Source organism: Lynx rufus, unplaced genomic scaffold (assembly GCF_022079265.1).
Source record: "Lynx rufus isolate CCGP_SWC_20201006 ecotype Redwood Valley unplaced genomic scaffold, mLynRuf1.p SCAF_4, whole genome shotgun sequence".
Classification (NCBI taxonomy): domain Eukaryota; kingdom Metazoa; phylum Chordata; class Mammalia; order Carnivora; family Felidae; genus Lynx; species Lynx rufus.
This window is the reverse complement of record NW_025814856.1, coordinates 127,162,087-127,186,731: the sequence shown is the minus strand read 5'-3', so window position 1 is coordinate 127,186,731 and position 24,645 is coordinate 127,162,087. Positions and strand designations below refer to the sequence as shown.

General features: G+C 46.5%; 1 protein-coding gene across 1 annotated transcript in view; it reads right to left on the bottom strand.

Annotated features, from left to right (window-relative positions):
* EEPD1 (endonuclease/exonuclease/phosphatase family domain containing 1) overlaps window positions 1–24,224 on the bottom strand; it is a 112,856-nt gene extending 88,632 nt beyond the window's left edge. Inside the window, exons 1-2 of the mRNA XM_047095773.1 lie at window positions 23,753–24,224; window positions 22,224–23,291 (exon numbers count right to left, since the gene is read on the bottom strand). Of these exons, the coding sequence (XP_046951729.1) occupies window positions 22,224–23,101 (878 nt within the window). The 5' untranslated portion in view covers window positions 23,102–23,291; window positions 23,753–24,224. The remainder of the gene's footprint in view (window positions 1–22,223; window positions 23,292–23,752) is intronic.
* Between the last annotated feature and the right edge of the window lie 421 nt (window positions 24,225–24,645).

The window sequence follows — 24,645 nt, the reverse complement described above, 5'->3', positions numbered from 1 at the left end:
CTCCATTTCCCTGCTGGTCTAAGGTGCTGAGATCTCAGGGGCACCAAGAGAAACTTGGATGTTTTCTAATTGTGTTGCCATAATTATTTACCTCCTACACCAAAGTCTTTCTGAATGTACCCACATTTCCATCTAAAACGAGGGGGGTGGTTGGGGACTAAGAATAGGAAAGATCCTCAAGATACAAACCAACCCAAGGTGCTTCTCACCCTGCCTGTGAGCCACCATGCCTGTGTCCCGAGGGGGTCATTTCTCCTCCCTATTTCTATGGTTGAGGACAAGCTACAACTATGAAGACAGTCACATGCTCCCCGAGACTCCAAAAGCAGTGCCAGGCAGAGGCACCATGGCCCTGGTTTCTGGGAAGGGACATCAGGGTAGACCTGAGCCTTTCTGGACACCTTTCTTCCACTAGCCCATAATGGGAAAGGAGAGTGGGCAGCGCAAGAGGAGAAGGAAGCAAATAGCTGTGGTCCCATCACCTCTCCCCTCCCCTGCCACCTTTATCTTTAAAACCCCCTGTCGGGCCAAGCGGTGAAGGGCTACGATGGGCCGTGCCATCTGCTAATGATGAGACAAATGGTAAATCAGACAGAAGACTGTCACGCCTACTGCACAAGTGGAGAATTATCCCATGGCACTTCCTGCTGTGGTTGCACAATTATTCTGAGCATATCATGCCCTGCCAGTTACCCAATTCCTTTATCCGTGAATCTGGTTTTGTGGAGAAGAGTCTTCAGAGAGCCTTTCGTACTGCTCTATAGTTCCGTACCCGAGCGCCTCTTGGAGTCGTTGCTCACTTGCTGGGAGGGACAGTTCTCAACCTGCTGCCCTCAGCACCAGGAGCGAGCCCTGAGGAAAACTCCCACGCCCCGCCCCACCCCGGGCCAGCACAGGGGCATCTTGGGGTGGAAGCGGGCGTGGGAACACATCCTCAAAGCTCCTTTAGGTAGTTGTGAAGCACAAAGAGGGCTGAGCAGCGCTGCGAGGGGAAGTTACGTGGGCAAGACTCCAGGCCCCAGCCCTTCATGCTCACACGGGGGTGTGTACTATGCACATTGTGGAGTCCCACCTACAAGTTCCTTTCAGGAAAAGCTTCTGCTGATTGTGCAAGTCTGCAAACCACTGCACGTAGATAAGCTTCTACGTGGTTGCAATCCTGTTTCTAATTTTAAAATAATGCATCCCTACTGCCACCATCCTTAGAGCACCACCGATATTCTTGATATCGTATATTCTTGGTTATATACAGTAACACCTTGGTTGCGAGCATAATTCGTTCTGGAAACACACTTGTAATCCAAAGCACTTGTATATCAGAGTGAATTTCCCCATCAGAAATAACGGAAATTCGGAGGATTCATTCCACAACCCAGAAATATTCATATAAAAATGATTACAATACTGTACTATAACACAAAACAATGAAGAAAACACAAACTATAAAGTAAAATAAACAAATTGACCCACACTTATCTCTGATAAACCTTTGTGGCTGATGTGAGGGAGACAAGAGAGAGGAAGGTTATCGCGTAGGACGACTTTCACCATCACTAACAGAATCACTGCTCTCTGTTGGCTCAATGGAATCTTTTTCTTTTTGTGCAACTTTAACAAGGAACCTATCCAACGACTTAGAATGAAGCAAAGCATTCCTTACTCTTGTTTGGACAATCAAAGGACCGTCCATAGGTGCTCTGAAGTGACCAAAAATACACTAGTGCCAGTGGTGGGCACCTTCCAACGTTCGGAAGAATCACTGGTTTCAGCCAAACACTGCAGCCTGAGACCGAGCATCCGAGCATGGGAGCCGATCAGCCACAATCCCGCAATAAGAGATAGAGGGAGAGGGAGAGGGAGAGGGAGGGGAGAGAGAGAGAGAGAGGGAGTGAGAGAAGGAGAGGGAGAGATGAACCGCTGGTTCAGCTGTGATCATGCAACGTTTGGTGTCACATAGAACTCATATTGCAAGACATCGCTCATTTACCAAGTTAAAATTTATTAGAAATGTTTGTTTGTCTTGCAAAACACCACTTGCAGAACAAGTTACTTGATCCAAGGTTTTACTGTATATATAGTTACCGTATGTACATATATACACATACATGTATAGAATTTCCATATGGCATTTCTATATATAGTAGCGCTAAAAGGATGAGATAAAATTCACATCAATAAAACTCCAGGGAATTGCCAGCCCCCGCTGGCCCAGCAGTGGCGGGGGGGGGGGGGAGGGAAAGGCTGATTACCAGAGTAGGAGCTAAACAACAGAATCCCTCAGATTAAAATGGAAACATTGCTTTGTTTAATTACATTTTTAAAATACATGCGTAGAAAAACTGAAGAGCATCTCCACAGGAAAAAGTTGGTGTACAGGTGAGCAGATGGCTAATGGGTAAGCTCTTTTATTCCATGCAAAGAAAGCATTTCTAATTTAGGGCTTTAAGATCCCAGGAGATCAGATGGAGAAAGATCTTTGCCTTGGAAAGGTACCATCCTGTAAAATGCTAAGGTCATATGTCTTTTCCAGTTTAAGTCAAACCCACGGAAGACAAAACAGAGCTTTCTCTGGAACAAAGACCCAAAGAGAAAGGGTTCCAGACGTGAGGCCTCCCAAGATGAACAGAACAAACACTTAGCAGGCTATTTCCCCGGGGCAACTGAACCAGGAAGGCAAGCCAGCACTTGAAAGACACAGCTGTTCTTCAAGGGTTGGTGATCAAGTGCCAGGCACGGTGCTGGCGTACGTGATATAGGTGGCATAGGTGGGCACGCCCTACTTTGTGGGGCTCATGGCAGGTAGAAAGTAATGACCAGTGCTGAAGGGCTTGGGAAGGGCCTGATACAGGCTCCAGGCTGGCTTCTCCCGGAGCCACAGGGATACAAGCACCTACAGAAAGAGAAAATGGTGGAGAGACCCTCCCAGGAAGAGCCCAGATGGGGAAGGGGAAGCATTCCTGACTGGCAGAAGCACAGAGAGCTGAGAGATGGCTGGAGAGCTTAAGGTGAGGCCAGAGACAAAGGGGACCCAGTTGGGGTGGGGGTCCCTATTACTACAGGGAGTCTGGACTCTACCCAAAGAGCTGTGGGGAACCACCTACCACGGGGTTTTCAGAAAGATCAAGTTGTCCTTTTAGAAGCTGCAGCCTAATTGCAGCATGTGGAAAGGAAGGTGCGGGAGGCTCAGAGGCAGGCCTGGGCCAAGACAGAGAAGGAAATGACAAGTGCCTTGAATACCGATGATGATAATGATGGTGGTTACGATAACACCAGGATGAGAGGATGCTGTACGTGCTTTATACTCACTAATTCAGTTACATGTCCCAACAACCTCCGAGGAGGTGCACTATCCCCCCCCCATTTTCCAGGAGAAAAGGATGAGGGATAGAGGGTTTAAGATTTACCTTAAGTGAGATACTTGTTAAAAAGGCCGATGAAATACAGACACAGAAAAACTGCTGAGAAGTCAAATAAGATATTACCTAAAGCACAGAGCGATAACTCTTTGATCACTTTAGTGAGGTACAATTTACATGCCATAAAATCCTCCCATTGCAAATGTACAATTCAACGATTTTTAGGAAATTTACAGTCACGCAATCATCACAACCCAGTTTTAGAGCACGTCAATCCTCCCCGAAAGCTTCCTTGTGCCCATTTGCCATCATACCAGCCCTACTTTCTCTCCCTAAAAATTTAAGCATTAACAATATAAGCCAAAATATGCTTTATCATTTTTCGATTCATTATTTTTCTTTCCACAGAAGACACTCAAGGTGTCTTGAGGAGAACCAAGTAGCTTTATTTTTAGGTTGTACAACTTTATACCATATGCTATTTCCCTCCCACATCTTCTTCCTTACTGAAAATGATTTAGTCTGCTTTTTGGCATTAGCAATTTATTTAGGATTGTATTTATAATACAGCCAAGCACATATCAAATTAGCATGATCTAAAGTCATATACGATTATCTTCTTAATTTGAGAGGTTTCTCTGCACACACAAAAAACAATACTTTATTTCAACTGGGCTTTTGTGTTTATTTTAAGGGAGGGTCATTAATAAGTGAAAATGATAACATCCCCCATAGAAGTATGAACACTAATGCTTGAGTATCTGAAACCCTGCTAATATTTTCCCTACACATCCACAACTGTAATAGTGATGTTTCTCAGCACTGGAGGACAGAAATAATTTTATTCAAATAGCCATTGCATAAGAGAACTTGTTGAAGTCCCTAAGCTCCCATGAGACCCAGTTTTTCTATTGTAAAATGGGGCCCAGAGATAATTAGATCTACCTCTTCTTCCCTTCCAGGTTTCTGCTCTGCCCCAGACTGTGTGAGGGAAAGGATTCTCTCCAGGCCACTCCTGCACTGATTTGCAGTCCAGCAGGTGCATCGATCTCCCTTGGGAAGGCCTTGCTTTGTCCTCTTTAGGGAGGGGCCTTTGCTCAGCATTCCTGCCCTTCCCACATCCCAGGTTCACCCCCATCACCAGGCAGGTGGGTCAGTTTGTGGCTCCCAAGTTCCTTCTTTACTCAGCAGTCCCAGCATGGGTCGGGGGTGCAGAAGGGTTATCAGGCCTCACCTCCTCATCCCGGCTTTCTAGTCCACGCAAATCCCACCGGCTCCATCCACACCACATGCTCCATGGTGGAAACCGTATATGCCCCAGCCTCTGCCCCGTCCCCCAGTTCTCCGGCTGTGAGAAATCACCCACGCCCCTTCTTCAACCTCACTGGAAAAAAGTGGTCTTCTTGTCAGCCCCTCTGGCTTCCCTCCTTCCCTTTCCAGCCCGTGCCCCAGGGTCCAGCACTTCTACCAAAGCCAAGGAAAATCAGCCAGGCTGAGCCCTTGTCCCCACAGTAGTTACATTGTTCTCTGTGCCTTCTTTACAAATGGCTCCAGAGGGGACAATTTTGCCTCCCAGGGGACATTCATTTGGCAATGAATGTTTGCAGACATTTTTGGTTGTCACACCTGGAGAAAGAGGGTGCTCCTGGCATCTAGTGGGTAGAGGCCAGGAATGTCACTAAACATCCCACAATGCACAGGCCAGTCCCCACAACCAAGAATTATCTAGTTCAAAATGTCAGAATGTGAATCTATCATAACCTCAAAATGAAAAAAATTTTTAAGTCAAAATTGCTAAGGCTGAGAGACGTCAATTCTAAGGCACATCCTTCATTACATGTGAGGGCAAAATTCACTGAGTAGTTGACTATTAAGTTTTTTATCTTAAAAATGGGTGTGTGTTTCGAAGAAGATTCTAAGAGAGATGTGTAACAAATGTCCTTTGATCCAGGTATCCACACTTGCATAGGGTCTGGATGTGGGCCAGGTTTGTAACCATTCACCTGGTGAAAGCCATCAGAGAGAAGGCCAGAGTCTTAGAGGAAATGGACGGCACGTGAAGGGGCCTGGACACATAAAACAATGAACAACCGGTAGCAAATGCCACCCTCGGCTCATCCAGAGGCTGCCTGGCAGAGAAAACAGGGCTTGGGTAATGTGGGCAAAGAGGCAGTGACTGATCCAGGGACAGTTAATATCCAGGGCCATGGATTTCAACTGTGATTTGTACAGTGGAGGCCCCTCCCAGGCCCCTCACCCAGAGAAGCTCTCCTTTCATTGGCTTCCCCATGTGTGTGACTTCATTTAAGAGAAGGTTTTGTTGGTTACAAAGAGTTTTAAAACCACTGTGAGGGCCTATATATCAGAGTGTATCAGTCAAGATTCTTGATTGCAAGCAACAGACACCAACAGTGACTGATTTAAGCAGAAAAGTACTTCACTGACAGCATATCAAGAAGCCCTCTGCCACAATTCCAAACTCGAAGTTGCAGCCTGTGCAGCCAACAGCACCACCCTTGCACATCACTAACTGCCAGCAGCCACACCCTCTGCCGTCCCAGAGACACGATCCTGTGTAAACTGTCCCCACGGCCAGAGCGAGCTCTTCACGTCCCTGAGCTGTCAGTGCCACAGGCTCCCAACTCAAAGATTAGGATGGACGCATCCACCTGCAGAGCCTGCAGAGCAGCTAGGCCCTAGCTGCAAAGGATGCTGGGAAAGTGAACGTCTGCATTTCCAAGTCCTTAGAAGGAAGGTAATATTCCAAGCACCAATGGGGTGGGGTGGAACAGATCTAAAAGAATGACCGTGGGATAAAAGGGCTCTGGGTTCTCAAGGAAGTAAAATGCATTGACAAGAGGGGGGAAAGGCTTAAGTACCATTTATATATATTTTTTGCATGTTTTAAATGTTTCACATCAAAATTAAAGGCACCTACTTGGACACCAAACACAAACTACAGTTTGGCCTTGAACTATGCAAATGACCTAGGTCATGGCACCTGACATTGACTTTAGCAGCCACCAGGCCATTTGGAAACCTGATAGAAAAAGAAATTTCTCATTTTCACCTGGGTTCTTTTAGGTAAAAATCAGACACCAGGTACTATTGGGCTTGGCTGAAACCAACTACAGAGGAGAACTTACAAGTAATTAGTTAGAAGGCAGTGCACAGCCAACTGCATACAGGTCCTCCCAACTTGACTTACTGAGAAAGTGGAAGAAGAAAGAAGCAATTAACACTAAAGATAAAGATCTATTTAAAACGATGGGTATATTTATAACTCACACATACCCAGACACTCTGTGGGTGGAGGCATGTACAGACATATGTCTGTGGTCAGACACACAGGAATCCACGGACACGTGAGAAGCAAATAAGATTTATAAAAATGAGACTCCATAAATGATGTTTGAACTATTAAAAATAATTCTAGGGTCTTTGATCTCAAATTTGACCAAATGCCACTCGCGGCTAGAGTTGTTCTGCACAAATAACATTAATCCGTTAATTTTAAACTTAAACATTTATAATTTAGGGTCACTACTTTTTTTTTCTTTTGGTTTAAGCCAGTGGAACGTGTTTTGGCTCTCCCACTGAGTCCACTCATATTTGTAGATCTACTCATACAGGAAGGGCACTCTAGAGCGCCTGGCTGGCTCATTTGGAAGAGCCTGCCACTCTCTTGTCCTCAGGGTTGTGGGTTCAGGACCCAAGCTGGGTGTAGAGATTACCTTAAAACATAAATAAACTTAAAAAAAAAAGAGGACAATCTTAAGTCTAGAATATAGTCAGAGAATTGATTTATCCTTGAAAAATATGAATCATAGAGAAAGGGAAAATGAAGTAACATTATTTAGGGTGAGAGGGTAAGGTGAAAGGCGATTAAATCGAGCCTTCCAAATGTCACAGAGCTTCTGACTGGCTGGTTTTTACTTCTACCAGGAAACAGTCAGCAAAATAGGCCTAAACGACAAATTAAGGATGTACAGCAAGTGGAGGAAGAGCATTGTGGTAACAAGGACAGTTAAACACTAGAATGAATAACAGAACAAAACTGTAGAACTTCATTCTCTGGGGATTTTAAAAACAGGGAATCAAAGTATCTACGATCTGACCTAACAAAGAATGCATAGGACCTCCATGGAGAAATATGTTAAGATCCATGAAATGTTCCAAAAGAAGATTTAAATAAATGAAATACAGATGTTCAAAGAAAGGGGGACTTAACGTCGCACTGACGTCAGATTTTCTCAAACTTCATTTATAAAGTCAGTGCAATCCCAGTCAAAATTCCCAAATCCCCAACAGGATGTTTGAGATGCAAACTGATTCTAAAATTTACATGGTTAGGGAAACTTTTTAGTAGGAGAACAGAGGGGACTCACCCGACCAGATGCCACAGTATCAGTGTGGGAACAACATAGGAGCACACAAATGGGTCATTAAATGTGATGCTAATGGCGGCATCCCAAATCAGTGGGGAAAGGATAACTTGTTTGCAGATGGTATTAGGAAAACTGGAAAGAGTAAGAGTGGATTCTCCACCTTATGCCTACACAGAGATGTTCTCCAGATAGATTAAAAACTTAGATGCAAAAGAAAAGTATGAATTGAGGCGGTGAGGAAAATGTAGACATGAACTCAGGGTGAGATGGGTTTGTGAAACAGCAGCCAAAAGGGAAGCTACAGGTTCAACCATATCAAAATAAAGAGTTTCTGTTGCTTGAAGGCTACCAAAGACAAAGTTGACAGGGGGTAATGGACCAGGCGAAGAGCTTTGTAATCTCTGCGGACTGGCATCTAGAACGTGCACAAACACTTCCAAACAGCTAATAACAATAATAATAACAATAAAAATTTTAAGGAAATTGTAAAATTTATGAAATGAGCAAAACTTGAGAAAAGTTGTTCCCCAAAGAGGAAATCCAAATGGTTGAAAAGTATGTGAAGGACATGCTGGCCTCGCTGGTGGCAGGGAGCCCAAGGCAGACTGGTTTGTCCCCATCTGGAGATGGATAAGTATGTGTGGTCCCCGCCCTCACGCACGGCCAATGACTAAGCAGTAGTCAGGAGCAAAGGACTAGCTGGCAACCATAAAAATACAAGGTTTCTTCAGATTAAAAACACTCCATTTTTAAAATCTACATCTCAGGCTATATATTTAACACTTCGTACTGGAGATCTATGGAAGGGGATGAATGGGGAAGGGGATGAAGAAGACATTTGACAAATAAAACAAAATGGCAGTGGGGCCTAGCATTGACTGGTGACAGAGTGCCATAAACTGAAGAGCATGACTGAAATCTCCGCAGCCAGGTTCAAAAGAATAAGGAATTATAGAAATATTATATATAAAATTTCATTTGTCTGTGATGACTTAGGCAGACTCCCATGGACAGTGCTCCTTCAAGGTTCTTTCCTGGCTCAGGAATGTGATTTGCAGATATTGTTATGAACTATCCAAAGCTCGCCTCTCATTGCAGATCCTGGCGTACTGTATTTGGCTTTAGATAAAAAGAGCTAAAGTTTCATCCAAAACACATACCTTAAATATAAAAATCAGAGGACACCAAGTACTTCCCAAGGACAGTATTAAAAGTCCAGTGTAGACAGACTGCTCCAGCCAGAATAATGAAGCACAAAGTGAAATTCTCCAAGGTTCCTTCCCAGATTGAGCAGGAGGATGGGGGTGGGGGTGGGGGGCAGGAATAGGGCAAGAGATATTTATTCCTGTAGGATGGCAAGCACTTTTTCCTATTACAGAGGAATTATTCTAGTTTAGGTTCCAGTATAATGACCCCATGATTAAGGGGCAAAGAAGAGGGGGGAATACGGAATAAAAAGGGAGTCAGTATAAAAATATCTTGTATTTTATCAGCTTGGAAACAGGTGTGAAAACATCCCACCCAGATCTGCACAGACATTTCTCCAAGAAGATCTACAAATGGCAATAAACACACAAGAAGATGCTCAACATCATTAGTCATTAGGGAAATATAACTCAAACCCCTAATGATACACTACTTCATGCCCACCATGATGGCTATGACCAAAAAGAGAATAACAAGTACTGGAGAGGATGTGGCAAAATAGGAGACCTCATATATTGCTGAGGGGAATATAAAATGGTACAGCCATTCTGGAAAAGAGTCCAGCGGTTCCTCAAAATGTTAGACATAGAATTACTGCATGACTCAGCAGCTCCACTCCTACATATATACCCAAGGGAAATTAAAACACAGGCCCACATGAAAACTTGCACATGAATATTCACAGCATTATTCATAATGGCCAAAAAGCAGAAACAACCCACTGTCCATCAGTTACAACTGGATAAAGAAAATGTGGTGTATCCGCATAATGGAATATTATTTGGCCATTAAAAAAAAGAAATATACATTCTACAACATGGATGAACCTTGAAACATGCTAGTAAGTAAAAGAAGCCAGACACAAAAGGCCACATATTATATAATCCCATTTATATAACCTATCCAGAATAGGAAATCCAAAGATACGGAAAGTAGCTGGCTGGTTACCAGGGGCTGAGGGAGGGAGGGGAGTGACTGCTAATGCATCACTAATATGGAGTTTTCTTCGGGGGTGATGAAATGTTCTAGTATAGTAGTAAGGGTTGAATAACTTTGTGAATATACCAAAAAGCCACTGAACTGTACACTTCAGAAGGCTAAATTGTATGGCATGTAAATTACATCTCATTTAAAAAAAAAATCCAGCACGCCAAAGTCCCACATTCCTGACTTCACCAGATGACAGAATGGGATGATTTCCTCAATACCAGCTGGGACCCACTCCGGGGAGTACCCTCCGATTAAACTTGTCTCTTCATGCTTTCTAGATATAAAAAATCTAGGAAATCTCCAAGTTTATGGACTCTCTGCCTGTGAATATGAAAGACATTGGGCTCTGAGCAATTCTTCCTGGCTTTGAATTTCTGCTCCATGCTCACCAACCATCTGACCTTAAGCAAGTTTACTTAAATTCCTTAAGATACGTTTCCTTATATGTAAGATGGGGACACTCTACCTACCTCACTGGGATGGTGTGAAGGTAAAAGCTTAGCAATCACACTTGGGGCAAAGTAAATAGGTCAATAAATGCCAGGGGTGGTCTCTTCTTTCCACAAATTCCTGATTGTTACTGTGCTGAAAGCAGGCTGTTCATATAGTCCAGGTGTGCAGATGGCATCACACGGGCAACTACAACAGAACGGCCACTTTGGAGGGAAACATGAGCCAGGGGAGTCCACAGCTGCAGCGCTTAACAACACAAGCCAAGGGGAGCTGAACTTGAGTTGGCTTCACGGTGGTCCCTCTGAATCTCACCTTCCCTCAACAATTCTAAAGGGCGCTACATTCTAAGGGGTAAACTCGCGGGCCAAGGGCAAGCAAGGAACTCGGCAAAGTGGAGCTGCTGCCTCGGTAGGGTGGGTAAAGGGTTTCAGGTCACTGCTACGTTTCAGGAGAAAACCAAGCATTGGCAAGTTGCAAAGAGAGAAAGATCACAGCCCATAGGAGCTGATCCATGCTGATTGTGGCTGGCAAGAAAGCCATCTCTCTAATAGAGCAGACTGTCATCGGGAAACTCTAATACAATGATCTCTAGCATTTAAATGGTTAAACAACTACCTTGAATCATCATCTCTCCAGGAAAAACCCAGAGGTGTGGGTTCCTCACAAATAGCCAAGAAGGAATCCCTGGGCAATATATCTTACATCATTTTGTTGTAATAGGCTGAATTGTGTCTCCACAAGTCATACGTTGAAATGCTAACGCCCAGCACCTCAGAATGTGACTGTATTTAGAAGCAGGGTCTTTAAAGAAGTAATTAAGATAAAAGAGGCCCATTAGCGTGGCCCCAATCCAATATGGCTGGCATCCTTATAAGAAGAGGAAATTTGGACACACACAGGTACAGAGGGATGACCCTTTGAGACACAGTCAGAAGATGGTGTCATCTACAAACCAAAGAGAAAGACCTCAGGGGGTAAGTAAAAAGCTGCCAACACCTTGATTTTGGACTTACAACCTCCCAAATAGGGAGAAAGTAAATTTCAGTTGTTTAGGCCACCCAGTCTGTGGTAGTTTGTTAGGACAGCCCTCGCAAACCAATATACATCTTACCCATAGGAACAACCACTTTTTCTTCTCAGAATTGAAGGGCACATTTGGCGGAAATGGTGATCATTTTCCCTCTCTGTGGAAAAAGCCTCAGGATTGGAAGAGATCATTGTGATTTAGAAGAAATGTATACATTTAAATGGATAACCTTTACCTATACAACCAATCAATAAAAACACTGCAGCTGCTTTGATGAATGCAAACATTGCATTTGAAATCGGGGGTTATGGGTGATCTTGTCATCACCTCTCACTCTCCATCCAGTTTATTTCTCTTTTTTTCCTGAAGATCTATCTATCTGTGAATTGGGCAGTACCCCATCTAGCAAGTAGAGGGGAGTTCCCATCACCTAGTTTATTTCTATACCTTGTTTTGGTAGATCAGTGACAAGAAATGCCTGATTTTCAAAGATTTGATAAACGGTTGAGAATGGCCGTTTTGAACAACCATCTCATGATCTCAGAAGCTCTTCAATTAAATTTAGTCAAGAGTTTAAAAGACAGAAGCAACTTCTCTTTCTAAGTTGAAGTTCTAACGATACCTAACAACTACTTGCATTTTTATTAGAAATGTTGGAAGCATTAATAGTAACATAATTGAAGATTACAAGTCAACCCCAAACAGTCTTGCCTGGCATTTAACTGAGGTCAGCACGTGGGTACTGCAATACAACGGTCTCTTACACAGGTTCACATGTATGGACATGTATTTAACTTTATAAGGTACTTTTTTTTTTTTACTTTATAAGATACTTTATCTAGTCCAGTCCATTTGCTTAAATCCCTCCCAGCTTGCTGTTATTCATGAATTTCATAAGCAGCCCATCTATGTCACAGAAGAAAATGCTGACTAGTACAGGTCTTAAGTCAAAAAAAAAAAAAAGCTCATTACTTCTTCACCTCTTTTATTTCTAAAAGTTGCAAGAGAGTTTTGGGGGGTGTGGGAATTTGGGGATGATGAGCCCTTGACCTTATAACTAGTAACAGTTTTTGAGTCCATCTTCTAGAGAAAAGAATAGTGGGTCAGTAACAACCTGTAGTCACTGCCAGAGATCTGCAATATACGTACAGTGCAAATATTGTCTCTAGGCTACATAAATAATATAACTTGGGCCCAGGTGCCCAGATACCAGTATTTTTTAAAACAACACAAGTATTCTCCTAACCAACTTCTACTCGAGGGGACCCACCAGACTATCCTTAGTCCCTTTGGAAAACATGCCAAGGGACGGATGCCCATGGCACATGGAGTACTCCTGGCTAGATCAACTGTGCATCATGTGTTTACCCAGGGTCAGCTGTATCCGTCCCCAGATTTGTTTATGTCAGCTGTATGTGTTACTGTGGTCTTCTAAAATGTGACATCAACTGATGACACAGGGGTGTAAGCAGAACGAGAAGTGGTTTCTAAGAAAACTAAGACAAATGCTTGGGAAGCTTGCATAAGAGCAAGTCGTTTAAAGAAACTGTTGTCATAATAGGTGTGGGCAAGACAACTGTTAAAGACTGAAAAGTCATAAAAATACAGTATCCTGCACTCAGATTGCTTTGCAAATATCCTCACTCCATTCTGAAGAAACAAATATAAGACACACACAGGTATCATTATAGATCAGTATATTTATGAAAGATCATGACCTAGGGAATTCAAACCAAGTTGGTGAAGGAGAACGTCTAGTCTAGGATGCAGGCAGGCAGGCTAGGGCAATGAATGAAATACAGGTACATGGAAAAGCATCAGTGAACTCAGACTCGTTTTTATCATTAAACTTTAGAGTCTAATTTCTTGGGTTATAACCCAAGCTCTACCACTTAAAAGCTGTACGATCTTGGAAAAAATCACTCAGCTTCTCTGAATCACCTCTCTATATCTGTACAAGAGGGGTAGTGATGATACCCATTTGTGACCTCAGTCCCAGGAGTCGTCAGCGTTAGTTATCATTGTTTCTGTTCTTGGTACAATGACCACTACCACATGGACACTAAGTACAGCCATCACTGGGTGATAGGAGGGACATGCAGTATTTTGCTGTTTTTTTAAAAACAAAAAACAATGAGTCTTCAAATTAAAAACAACGGGGAACCACTTTGCAAAGAACTGACCGGTAACGTGACACAGTGACCTGACATTGCAGAGGCTGCCCGCCAAGCACAGAAGGTCAGCGCCCTGGGTCTACTGGCAGAAGAGTCCACGGCCTAATGCCACTCATGGTACTTCAAGGCCACTAAAATGCTTACTTTTTCGCCACTTAATTAAAAGAATACTGCAAACAATTTTAATTCAGACTAGATTTGCTTAGTGAAAATATATTCTGAAGTTATATTTTTTTAACAGAGTATTGGATCAGTATTTTTAAAAACAACAGTCCAAAAACAAAGTAAAACAAAACAACCCACAACAATCCATCCGATGAGATCTCCTGCTTTAAAAGACATCATGAGGGTGCCTGGGTGGCTCAGTCAGTTAAGTGTCCCACTTCGACTCAGGTCACGATCTTGCAGTGCACGAGTTCGAGCCCTGCATTGGAGCTCAGAGCTTGAAGCCTGCTTCGGATTCCGTGTGTCCCTATCTCTCTGCCCCTCTCTGTGCTCACTTGCTCTCTCTCTCAAAAATAAATAAACATAAAAAATTTTTTTTGAAAAGGCACCGTGTTTTTTAGCACAGGCTGAGAAAGATAAAGTACAGATTTCACTCACTGACTTCTGGGTGAGCAAACAGGATTCAGATCCCTGGAATGTGATAAAACCACACTCAAAATGCACACAGCCTTCAATGCGGCAACAATATTCTCTTGGCTGAACCACTATGTTTCGGGAGTTTATGGTGGCCTCTAGATAAAACCATTGAAGGCCCAACTTAACAGCTTAATCAGGTAATGGCTGAGCCAAAATAGAATTCCCAGGAAACAAGGCTGCTGGAAACAAATGACAAAGCAACACAGGCAGGGATCTGTGCTCAGTAAAGAAAACCCAGGTTTTCTCTACCCAGGAGTTTGGTGGAAGAATTCAAGCCTTGTCTTTAAAATGAAACGTTTACTCTGAGCATACCTCCCCAGGGTTCCTATCCGGCTGTTTGACAGCTGTCAATCCAAATATTACAATAAGAGCTGTTGTCCAGACCACACCTATGTACAGTCACAGGCAACAGTCAGGGAGCTTAAGAGCCTCCTAAGTATTTGTTGAGGACCACGTGCCTGAAAGCAGAGCAGGGCATCTTTGTGGCATCTGTGGGATGTTTCGATGCTGGCAGTCACTGGTGTGAAATTTCCACTCAACTGTTCATCCCTGCACTCAGACTGGGTGTCTGTGATGAGCACATCAAATTTGAATGAAACGCATCATTTTGTTATTGGCAGAGACCGTTATTAAGGAATTCTGAGATAAAATCTTTTTGTAAAGTAGGGGAATTTTGAGATAAAAATAACACTCTGCAAATAACACATACCTCAATACGATTCTCTGCTGTGAGGCACCGTTCATGGAAACCTGCTGTGTTCCCCGCCTGAATATTTCAGATTATAAGCCTGGCCAGTGAGCCAGCCTGGACCCCTGAGTGTCAGGAACTACGGGGGGGGGGGGGGCTGCTGACTTTCACCCTGAGGGCCATGACGCTCTTACACCTCAGATCCCACCCTCCTCTCAACCACCCTCCCTCCCAACCACCTGCCTTGGTTCTATCCCCTCATCTTTCCTCTCTACTGAGGACTTCACATAACCTCCAGAGCCGAGCAGACAGGTACCAGATCCCTGTGATTAAGCTTCACCTCCTCCCTTCTAGCACGTGGCACCCTGGTAAGTGCCAGTGAATGCATCCCCTTGTAAGACTGTGAGGGTAGGCTTGATGACAGAGTAGGCTCTCCCTGTGTCCCCAACCCAACTGGGGAAGAGACAAGGAGTAGGTGTTCAATCAATATTGAATTAAACTCATTTAAATGTCTCTTAATACAAATAGCTACCCAAAACCCGCCAAATATGCCCTTGTTACATGTATAATTGATAGTAAAAAGAAAGTGGCCCCATTAGACACCCGGTCTGAACAGAGGACAGACCACAAGACCTCTTCCTCTATCCACTACGGACTGAGACCTGCCTTGTCCAGAAGGAGCACTGTGTACCTGTCCAGAGTGAGGCAAGAATAGAGGGGAGGGGTGAGGCCGGCAAGTTGCATCATGTCATCACAACACAGAGGTGTGTGAGCTAGCCCGGGATTCCTCACCTGTGAGCCTGTTTTCTAGGGATCCACATGGTTAATCCCCACAACATCTTGAATACACGCAAGGCTTTCCAGTCTTTGCCACTAAAGGATGCTCTCATCTCCACCCCACTCTCCCTTCTCCCACTCACTATCCTCTGTAGCCTTTCTTCTGAAATCTAACTTTCTCAATCTGTACCCACTACCCACCTTCCAGGACCTGCTCCAAGTGCCTCCCCCAACCCCAGCAGCTAGAACAGGCTGGTAACAGGTTAAGTCGCTAACCTCTGCTTCTAATCTTCTGTGGCCTCCTCCTGGGAAAATAAGAGCCCTGGAGGCCCCACCCATCTGTCCCTGCCTCCCCCTGCACCCCCAGCCACCCACCGCTCCCAGAACTCTGGTTTCTGTCTGGAGCAAGCATGCTCAGGGCCTTTGCACTTGCTGGTTCCTCTAGGGGAGTACCCTTTCGCCCAACTTTTCCTATGCCTCCTTCTCATCCATCAGCTTTAGCTGAGGCCTTCCTTGACCCCCATCCACCTCAGCAGGCTTCTCTTCAACTGGCCACCATCCTCCTCAGCATTTACCACTATCTGTAATTATCTATTATGCATTGACTTGTCCATTTCCCCACCTTACATGGAAGCTCCATGAGAGCAGGGACCGTGTCTTGTTATTAGGAGTCAGACACAGAACCTAGTAACCCTGGTAAGAGCTCAAAAAATATCTGCCGAATGAACAGATAATAAAGGAATGAATATCCCTTGGGAGAAGCAATACTATCAAGCCTCCAAAATCAGATCCCAAATGGGCCCATCTTTCTTGGAAGATAAACTAACATCTTCCCCTTTGGTGAAATAAAGTCTGCATGGTGCACACACCAGGATTTCCCTTCATTCACGCTATCTTCTCTTATTAATACACAGCAGTCTTGTTACTGACCACCTTTCCCTCTGGAAACCACCCAGAGCTCGTTGGCTCACAAAACCGGAACTCTACCTTGGAGTTGAGCCAAGGTCACAGACTCAGAGTTGAGGGGCCGGGTGGAGAGGCCCTGACGCCCTCCGGATTGCTCTACCTCTGGCCATAAGCCCTGTCCTTCAGAGGAACAAAAACAGGAAGGGAGCAGAGGCCTCGGGAGGCTTGACATGGTCCTAGGAGTCTAGGTGAAGCCCTGATGCCTGGCCAGCCTAAGACCCAAGACAGAGAGGAAAAAGCAGGTGTGCCAGGGGTCAGTGAAAGGACATGGTGTTTGGGAAGAGACACTCACACTCCCCACTCGAAAATCAGACAAACGCCTGGCTTCAAATCCTGACTCCGATCAACATTTCTGAAGGCCACACAGACGCTATTTAATCTCTCTGAGCCTCGGTTTCCATAGTCAAAACAGTTCTCCCAATTTCTACTGCAAGAAGACTGCTGGGCGTTTTGCCCCAGACGTTATGTCCGGCTGCATCTCCCCACCCTTCAATCTCCCAGATTCAGCCCATTATTCGTACAGGAAAAATATAACCAGAAATCAATCACATTCAGTCACTTTCCCCCCAAAATCTGGGTTTCTCAGACTATTCTGAGGCTGAGCCGCACAAGCTGATTCACATTTACTTAACTGTGTTAAATAATAGGCCAGGCTGATTCCTGGATTTAGCATATGCATGTACACAGCAGCTACTCAATACGTATTTTTCAATGAATGAATCAAATGACAAGATGGCTTGTGTCTATATTGATCTTACTAATCAAGTCAGATCAACTAAAATCCCATTTCTCACAATCAGTACATGTTGCCAGGCACTAATTCACCTTGTGCTTGGATACTGCAGACAGACATGTAGCAAGAAAACAGACTGAGACCATTATAAGGCCGAAGACTTTGACATGTTCCTTTCTGATAGAGGCCATTGGGGAATGTGCAAGTGGGATATTTTCTTAATGTTTATTTCTTTTTTGACAGAGAGAGAGAGACAGAGAGAGAGCATGCATGTGTGCACAAGTGGGGGAGGGGCAAAGAGACAGAGGGAGACTCAGAATCCAAAGCAGGCTCCAGGCTCTGAGCTGTCAGCCCAGAGCCTGACGTGGGGCTCAAACCCCCAGACCGTGAGATCATGACCTGAGCTGAAGTCAAACACTCAAACACATGAGCCACCCAGGCGCCCCAGTGTGCAGTGGGATATTAAATCTCTTTATTTATTAATTTTTTTTTGGAGATTACCAAAGTCAGCGCCTCCAGGGCTTATATTGTCACAAACCAAAGGGACTTTTCAAAATAGGACAACTACTCAGCAAAAACCAAAAATTAAAAATTAATCTTCATTCCATATGTGGGCTGCCACCAGATTTTGTAAGGATGTTTAGCAGAAGTATTCCTCTTTCTGCCTTGCTCCATAAACACTGAACAAGGGAAAACATTGCCCAAGACTGAGATTTGGCAAAGGAATCTGATGAAACCCATCTGTTCTGTGCCATAGGGTGATGTCCCTGAAGGCTACTGGTGACTGGATGATTATCTAGTTTTCGGCTGTCCTACCTCAGTTTCCTGCAAAACACGGTTTCTTATTACTCACACATTCTTGTCCACCCAGCAGTAGCATCTCAAGGCAAAAAGGGACTCTAACTCTTTAGGGTCCCACACAGGTACCCTTTGGCCTAAGAAAACACACCTGCTAAAGCAAACCCACAGAAAGGAAAACGAAGAGCCAGTTAGTTATTCTCTTTGCAAAAGAAGTATTTTTTTCTTATGTTTTTTCAAGGGTTCTTTTTTTTTTCTTTCGTTAGCTACATTTAACAGATGGAAAAACTGAGGCTTGGAAATGTTAAGGAATTTCACCAATTTTACACCGAAAAAGGTGGAGCCATGGGTTTTTTAAATGCCCTTACAATGGACTTATTTTCTTAAATGTGACTAGCACACAAATCAGCAAGTGCCCCTGATTGGGCAGAGGGCGGGATGCCTGAACAAGAGGTAGGATCAACGTGGCTTGCTTACAAAACACAGCACGCTTGCAAAGAGCACGGGACTGAAGTCAGAAGGTCTGGGTTCTAGTCCCAGCCGAGTCACTAATGAGCTATGGGATGAAGGCAAGTCATTTAACTTCTTTGGTTTTAGTTTCCTCACACAGAGATGGAGAATCATTGCTAAAAGCAAGCATTACCTACATCCAAGGTTAATGGGGAAATGAAATGAATATGGAAGCGTTAGACACTGTGAAGACATAGCCAGAGGGGCGCCTGGGTGGCGCAGTCGGTTAAGCGTCCAACTTCAGCCAGGTCACGATCTCGCAGTCTGTGAGTTCGAGCCCCGCGTCAGGCTCTGGGCTGATGGCTCAGAGCCTGGAGCCTGTTTCCGATTCTGTGTCTCCCTCTCTCTCTGCCCCTCCCCCGTTCATGCTCTGTTTCTCTCTGTCCCAAAAATAAATAAACGTTGAAAAAAAATTTAAAAAAAAAGACATAGCCAGAATACTTGTGTTATATATATGTATGTATACATATATACATATATATACACATATATACATACATATACACACACACACACACACACACACACACACACAGGTGTGAAAATAAGAATCACCTAGAAAATCTCCTGCATCCATTCTTGCCCACACTAAATGTATTTCCTCTTGCTAATGAAGGCATCAATTGGATGGTGAGAGATTTCTGTGAATCAGGATGAACACACAGCCCTTGGAGAATGTGCACTGCTGTTCTGAGGACATGTGAGCCACTCTGGAACAGCCAGCCATCTTTTGGTACCCTAGGACAGCCACACAGGCAAATGGATCCACTCCAGCTCTACAGGGGATCAAGCCCTAAGCCCATTACTATATGTTTACCAGATGCTAATAAGGTGGTACGAGTGCCAAGAACACTCTGAACACATTGTGAACACGCAAAAGAAACCAAGACACAGGACGACACAGGGGGCCAAATGTGAGATATGTGACGAGGACCTAGGTCACCGCCCTGGCTACTTCTACACCCTACTAGGTCTGGGTAAGCTCTAGCACTCTCACTTGAGGACAACAATTAAATGTCTTCAACAAATCATCATCCTTCTAGGACAAACCCTAACCCCATGCTGGATTCGACTTGCTAGTGCTTTCCCTGGCTGACCCAGGTCCACACTGCAGAGCAGAGCCCTCTCTGAGGCCAGCTGTCCCCTGCTCTCTCTCCCATTTTCTAGCCTTCACATTCACCTGTTCTAAAAGCGGAATAAGCCCTTTAACTCTGGCCAGAAAGAACATCTTACGTTGGACAACTATAGGGATGATCAGAACAATCCAAGAAAACATAATACCTGGAAGGCTCTGCATGGATTCACTGGCCTTGTCAGAAAAGCCAGTAAGGGGGAGGTGGTGCTTTACAGACTAAACCAGGGGGCAGCTGATCACCCAGCACATAGTACAATGGGACTCAAACTTCAGTGAGCATCGGAACCACCAGGAGGATGCGTGAACACACAGAAACCCAGAGTTTCTGAGTCAGTAGCTGACGCTGATGCTGGTCCAGACAGCACACTTTAAAAACCACTGTCACAGGGGCGCCTGGGTGGCGCAGTCGGTTAAGCGTCCGACTTCAGCCAGGTCACGATCTCGCGGTCCGTGAGTTCGAGCCCCGCGTCGGGCTCTGGGCTGATGGCTCAGAGCCTGGAGCCTGTTTCCGATTCTGTGTCTCCCTCTCTCTCTGCCCCTCCCCCGTTCATGCTCTGTCTCTCTCTGTCCCAAAAATAAATAAACGTTGAAAAAAAAAAATTTTTTTAAAAAAAAAACCACTGTCACAGTAAATGGACAAGAGCTGCCCGATCTGTCACTCCCCCTGGGCAATTTCAGATCTTGATTCATCCCCGCAAATTGAGCCTTAAGAAAACTGAGGAGGGGCGCCTGGGTGGCTCAGTCGGTTGGGCGTCCGACTTCGGCTCAGGTCATGATCTCGCGGTCCGTGAGTTCGAGCCCCGCGTCAGGCTCTGTGCTGACAGCTCAGAGCCTGGAGCCTATTTCAGATTCTGTGTCTCCCTCGCTCTCTGACCTTCCCCCGTTCATGCTCTGTCTCTCTCTGTCTCAAAAATGAATAAACGTTAAAAAAAAAATTTAAAAAGAAAAAAAAGAAAACTGAGGATAAGAATTAAACAGCCATCCGTCCTTTACCCTCCCTTCCCCTTTCCCATACATGCACCCAAGTTGCTATGGATGAAGAGAAACAACTATCAAGCCATTCCTGATAAATATCACCCAGCATCAAGTTCAGTTCTCACCTGTGAACAAGATGATTTTGCAAAAGGAGTGAGTTACAGTGCAAAACAGAGGACACAGCAGCGCAGGCAGAGTGCTGGGGAGCTCTCCCGGTCCAGTTCTCTGACCTGGTGCGTGATCCCTCAGTCCTGTGATCAGAGTGTGCCACGGGGACAGTGCCAGGGAAACGGTGTGACCTGGTTTTCTCCTCACTCATTTATCCTGATGCTCTGCCACAATGCACTGTGATTGCCCGCTGAGAACTCACTTCGCGTCACTAAACTGCTGCTACTGAACTGTCAGGCTCACCAACAATCCAGTGCAAAGGAAAGTAGCTAGTGGCCACAGACGCACTACATGTCTGTCTGGTGGGTGGCAGGGTGTAATCCCTCAACACCAGGACCAGAGGATTTCTGGCCAAGAAGAGACCATTAAAGATATTTCTTTCCTTCCCCAAGCTGATTACATTATACACCACACTGTTTTACTAACAGCAGGAGTTACTGCTACAATAATATTGTTTTGTTTTACAGGGGGTTAATGGAAGCTCCTACAGAAAGCAGTGTTGTGAATAATGTAAACACGCTGCGATAAGAGCCCATCCTACAAGTCTCTTCTCCTGTGGTTCAAAATGGGAAAATCTGGCCAACAGTCACCACATGTCAGCCTGACCTTTCCTGGCTATGGGACAGGAGAGGTTACATACATTTGGGGTTGCAGTTGTGGGCCTGAACACCAACTTCAGGCTAAATAAGGAAAAAGAATGAGGAGTGATTCATTCACAGCATTTTGGTGAATATATAGCGTGTATGTGTTTGCAAATACCTGGCCTTTAAGTTGATTTTGTGCACACAAATAGGCATATTTGGTGAAACAAAAGTGACTTTGTGTCTCATTTTTTAAAAAATCCCAACTAGCTCTTTCTCATATGCAAAACTGTGCGACGCTTCCCAGGTTCTGAGTGTCTGATCTGGTGTAAACCCCATGAAGTCCTCTAAGTCCAACAACATTTTCCAGAACAATAACACCAACACAATCTCAACTTACCCCAAAATTATGAATTGATCTCAGATACGCCAGGTTTAAGACATGGGCCACAAGCCCAGATAGCTGTATTCAGAAAATTCTGGAGCAGGAGAGAGAGCTCAGCTGCAGGTGACAATGTTGGCTGGGGCCTCAAGAACACTGATTAAATAATCTTGCCCTCTCCCTACCCCCCAAAAGTCCACTCATTTGCGTGTACAGATGAGGCCACGCAAGAACTGTCTTCACACCCCACCCCCTCCATGGTTCCTGTCCTCACCTGTTTTCCAGGAGTGTCATGCACACCACTTCTCGCACCCCGGGGTTGTTGGCCTTCTCCACTGAGCAGCCCTGCAAGTTCCAGGTGGCCAGCCTCAGCACCGGCCGCCCATCCCTTGTGCCTCCAAAGGCCTCCACGGAAGGACGAGTGGAGATAATCTGGGTGGGCCCCCCTGGCGGGAGGTCCAGGTCCTCACTCTGCAGGCTCAGCGAGGTTGGGCTGGGGTGAGGCTTGGCGGTGAAGGTCAGGCCCCCATTGGTGTGGGTAGAGGGGGGCCTGGACCGCTCCGCGAACACCTGGTGCCGGATCCTGTCGAGGAAGGCGGCGTTGATACCGCCCATCCTCACCAGGTCCTCAACGCTGCGGAAGGGCCCATGCTCGCGGCGGTAGTCCACGATGTTCACAGCCATCTTCTCCGTGAGGCCTCGTATGCTCATGAGCTGAGCAGGGGTGGCCGTGTTGATGTTGACCCGTGGGGTGAGGGGCACAGTGGTGGCGAGGTGGTGAGGCTGCTGCTCGGCCAGCAGGTCCCGCCGCAGGGAACTGGGAGAGTGCTGCGCGGAGCTGCCCTTGCTGCTCACGCAGATCTCAAACTTGACCTGCTCCAGTTTGGTGGCACCCACGCCGCTGACCAGCGCCAGGTCCTCCACCTTTTTGAAGCCACCAATGTACTCGCGGTACTCCACGATGCTGCGTGCCACCGCACGCGTCACACCAGGCAGGGTCATCAGCTCCTCTTCTGTGGCCGTGTTGATGTTGAGCCGCTCCTGATTCACCAGGATGTTGCTGAAGTTGCAGGCCGCGCTGAACTTGCGGCTATGGGATAGATCCGAGGGGTCCCGCGGTATGGAGCGGTGGCAGCCCAGGGTGCTCCCCATGCCGGCCAGGGTCAGTGGCCCAGGGAGGCCTCACCACCGCAGAAGAACTCTCTGGCTAGGGAGGAAGCCCAACAAACCTTACAGGCACAGAAGGAGGGAAGGTACACGATGCAGGGAATGAAACGGTTACCAAAGACAAACACTAAATCTCCATGCCCAGGGTGTCCAAAAGTACCTTTCACTTGGCCACCTGGAAAACAAATTAATAAACACACAAATCGATTGGATCAGTTAATCAGTTTGCATTAGCATTCCCTACCTAGAGCAGGAGTTCTTAACCAGGAGTCTCAGGCTAATGGCTGTCCGTGAACCCCTGAACACACAGCGAGGCTGGCCCGTATGGATTTCCCTCTGAAGAGGTCTGGTTTTTATCACATTCGGGTCCAAAAAGGCTATGAGCTTCTTCTCTTGGAAAGAGACCTATCCTCATCAGCCCACACCTCTGATCCCTGCCTCTACTCTCCTCTCACCACCATCCCCCCTTAGGTCGCCCCTACCAGGGCTCGGGCAGCAGAGAGGGTGTATCTCCCACGCCCACCCCGCCGGACATTCAGCACCACCTGCAACTTGGGAATCCCGTCCTCACTAGTATAGGCACCAAGAAGGGGTTTACGGACCCCCACCAGACCCGCCGCCGGCCCCGCGCCCCACCTCTCCGCTGCTCCCCCGGGGCGTCCTTCCACCTGCGGCTCGGAAGCCTGAGCTCAACCCGGGACTGCGCGGGCCCCCTGCCTCCAGTTCTGGTGCCCGCGCAGGTGTGGGTCAGTGGCTGGGCCGCCTCGAGCCGCGCGTCCCGGCTCTTTCTGCGGGAGAAACTCTTAGAGTCGCTCTCCCAGAGCCAGCAAGAGCTGCAGGGCTGCGCGGAGGCGGCAGCGGCGGTGAAATCCGGCCGCCGAGGCTGCACCAGGACTTGCGGCGTCGCCGCAGTTGCGTTGATGGAAGCAAAAAGTCCTGCGCCCGACTCGGACGCGGGATCCGCCAGGACCGCTTCGGTGCCGAGTACCAAAGCCACGGCTCCAGTTCGCCGTCCGTGTCAAAGCCAAAGTCCTGGCGGCTCGGCCCGCGCCTCCGCCGGCACCACGGCCACGCCTCCCCCCGCGCGGCAACTCCTCCGGGGACTCCAGAGGGAACGTGGAGGCGGGGCCGAGCGCCAGACCAGAGCCCGGGAGAGCGGAACCAGAGAGCGTTGGGGCGGGGCCCTGGAGTGCGGGGGGCGGGGCCACGGAGCGCGGGGGCGGGGCCAGAACGCGAGAGGGTGGAGTGCGGGGCTGGCAAATCTGAGAGGCGGGGCCCTGCTGCGCGGGGGGAGGGCCCCGAGCGCGTGGGCGTGGAGATGGAATGCAGGAGCGCAGGGGCGGGGCCATGGCGGAAGGGGGCGGGCCACGGAGGCGCGGAGGCGGGATTTAGGGAGTGAATGGGCGGGGCCGATATCTCTGCTGCAGTGTCGGGTCCTGAGGAGCCTGCCCTGGGGCCTGCAGCTCCTGAGTGGAGATACTACCAAAGACTTAAGGCTATATGTGTGAGGTGGAGAGTGTTTGGTCTTG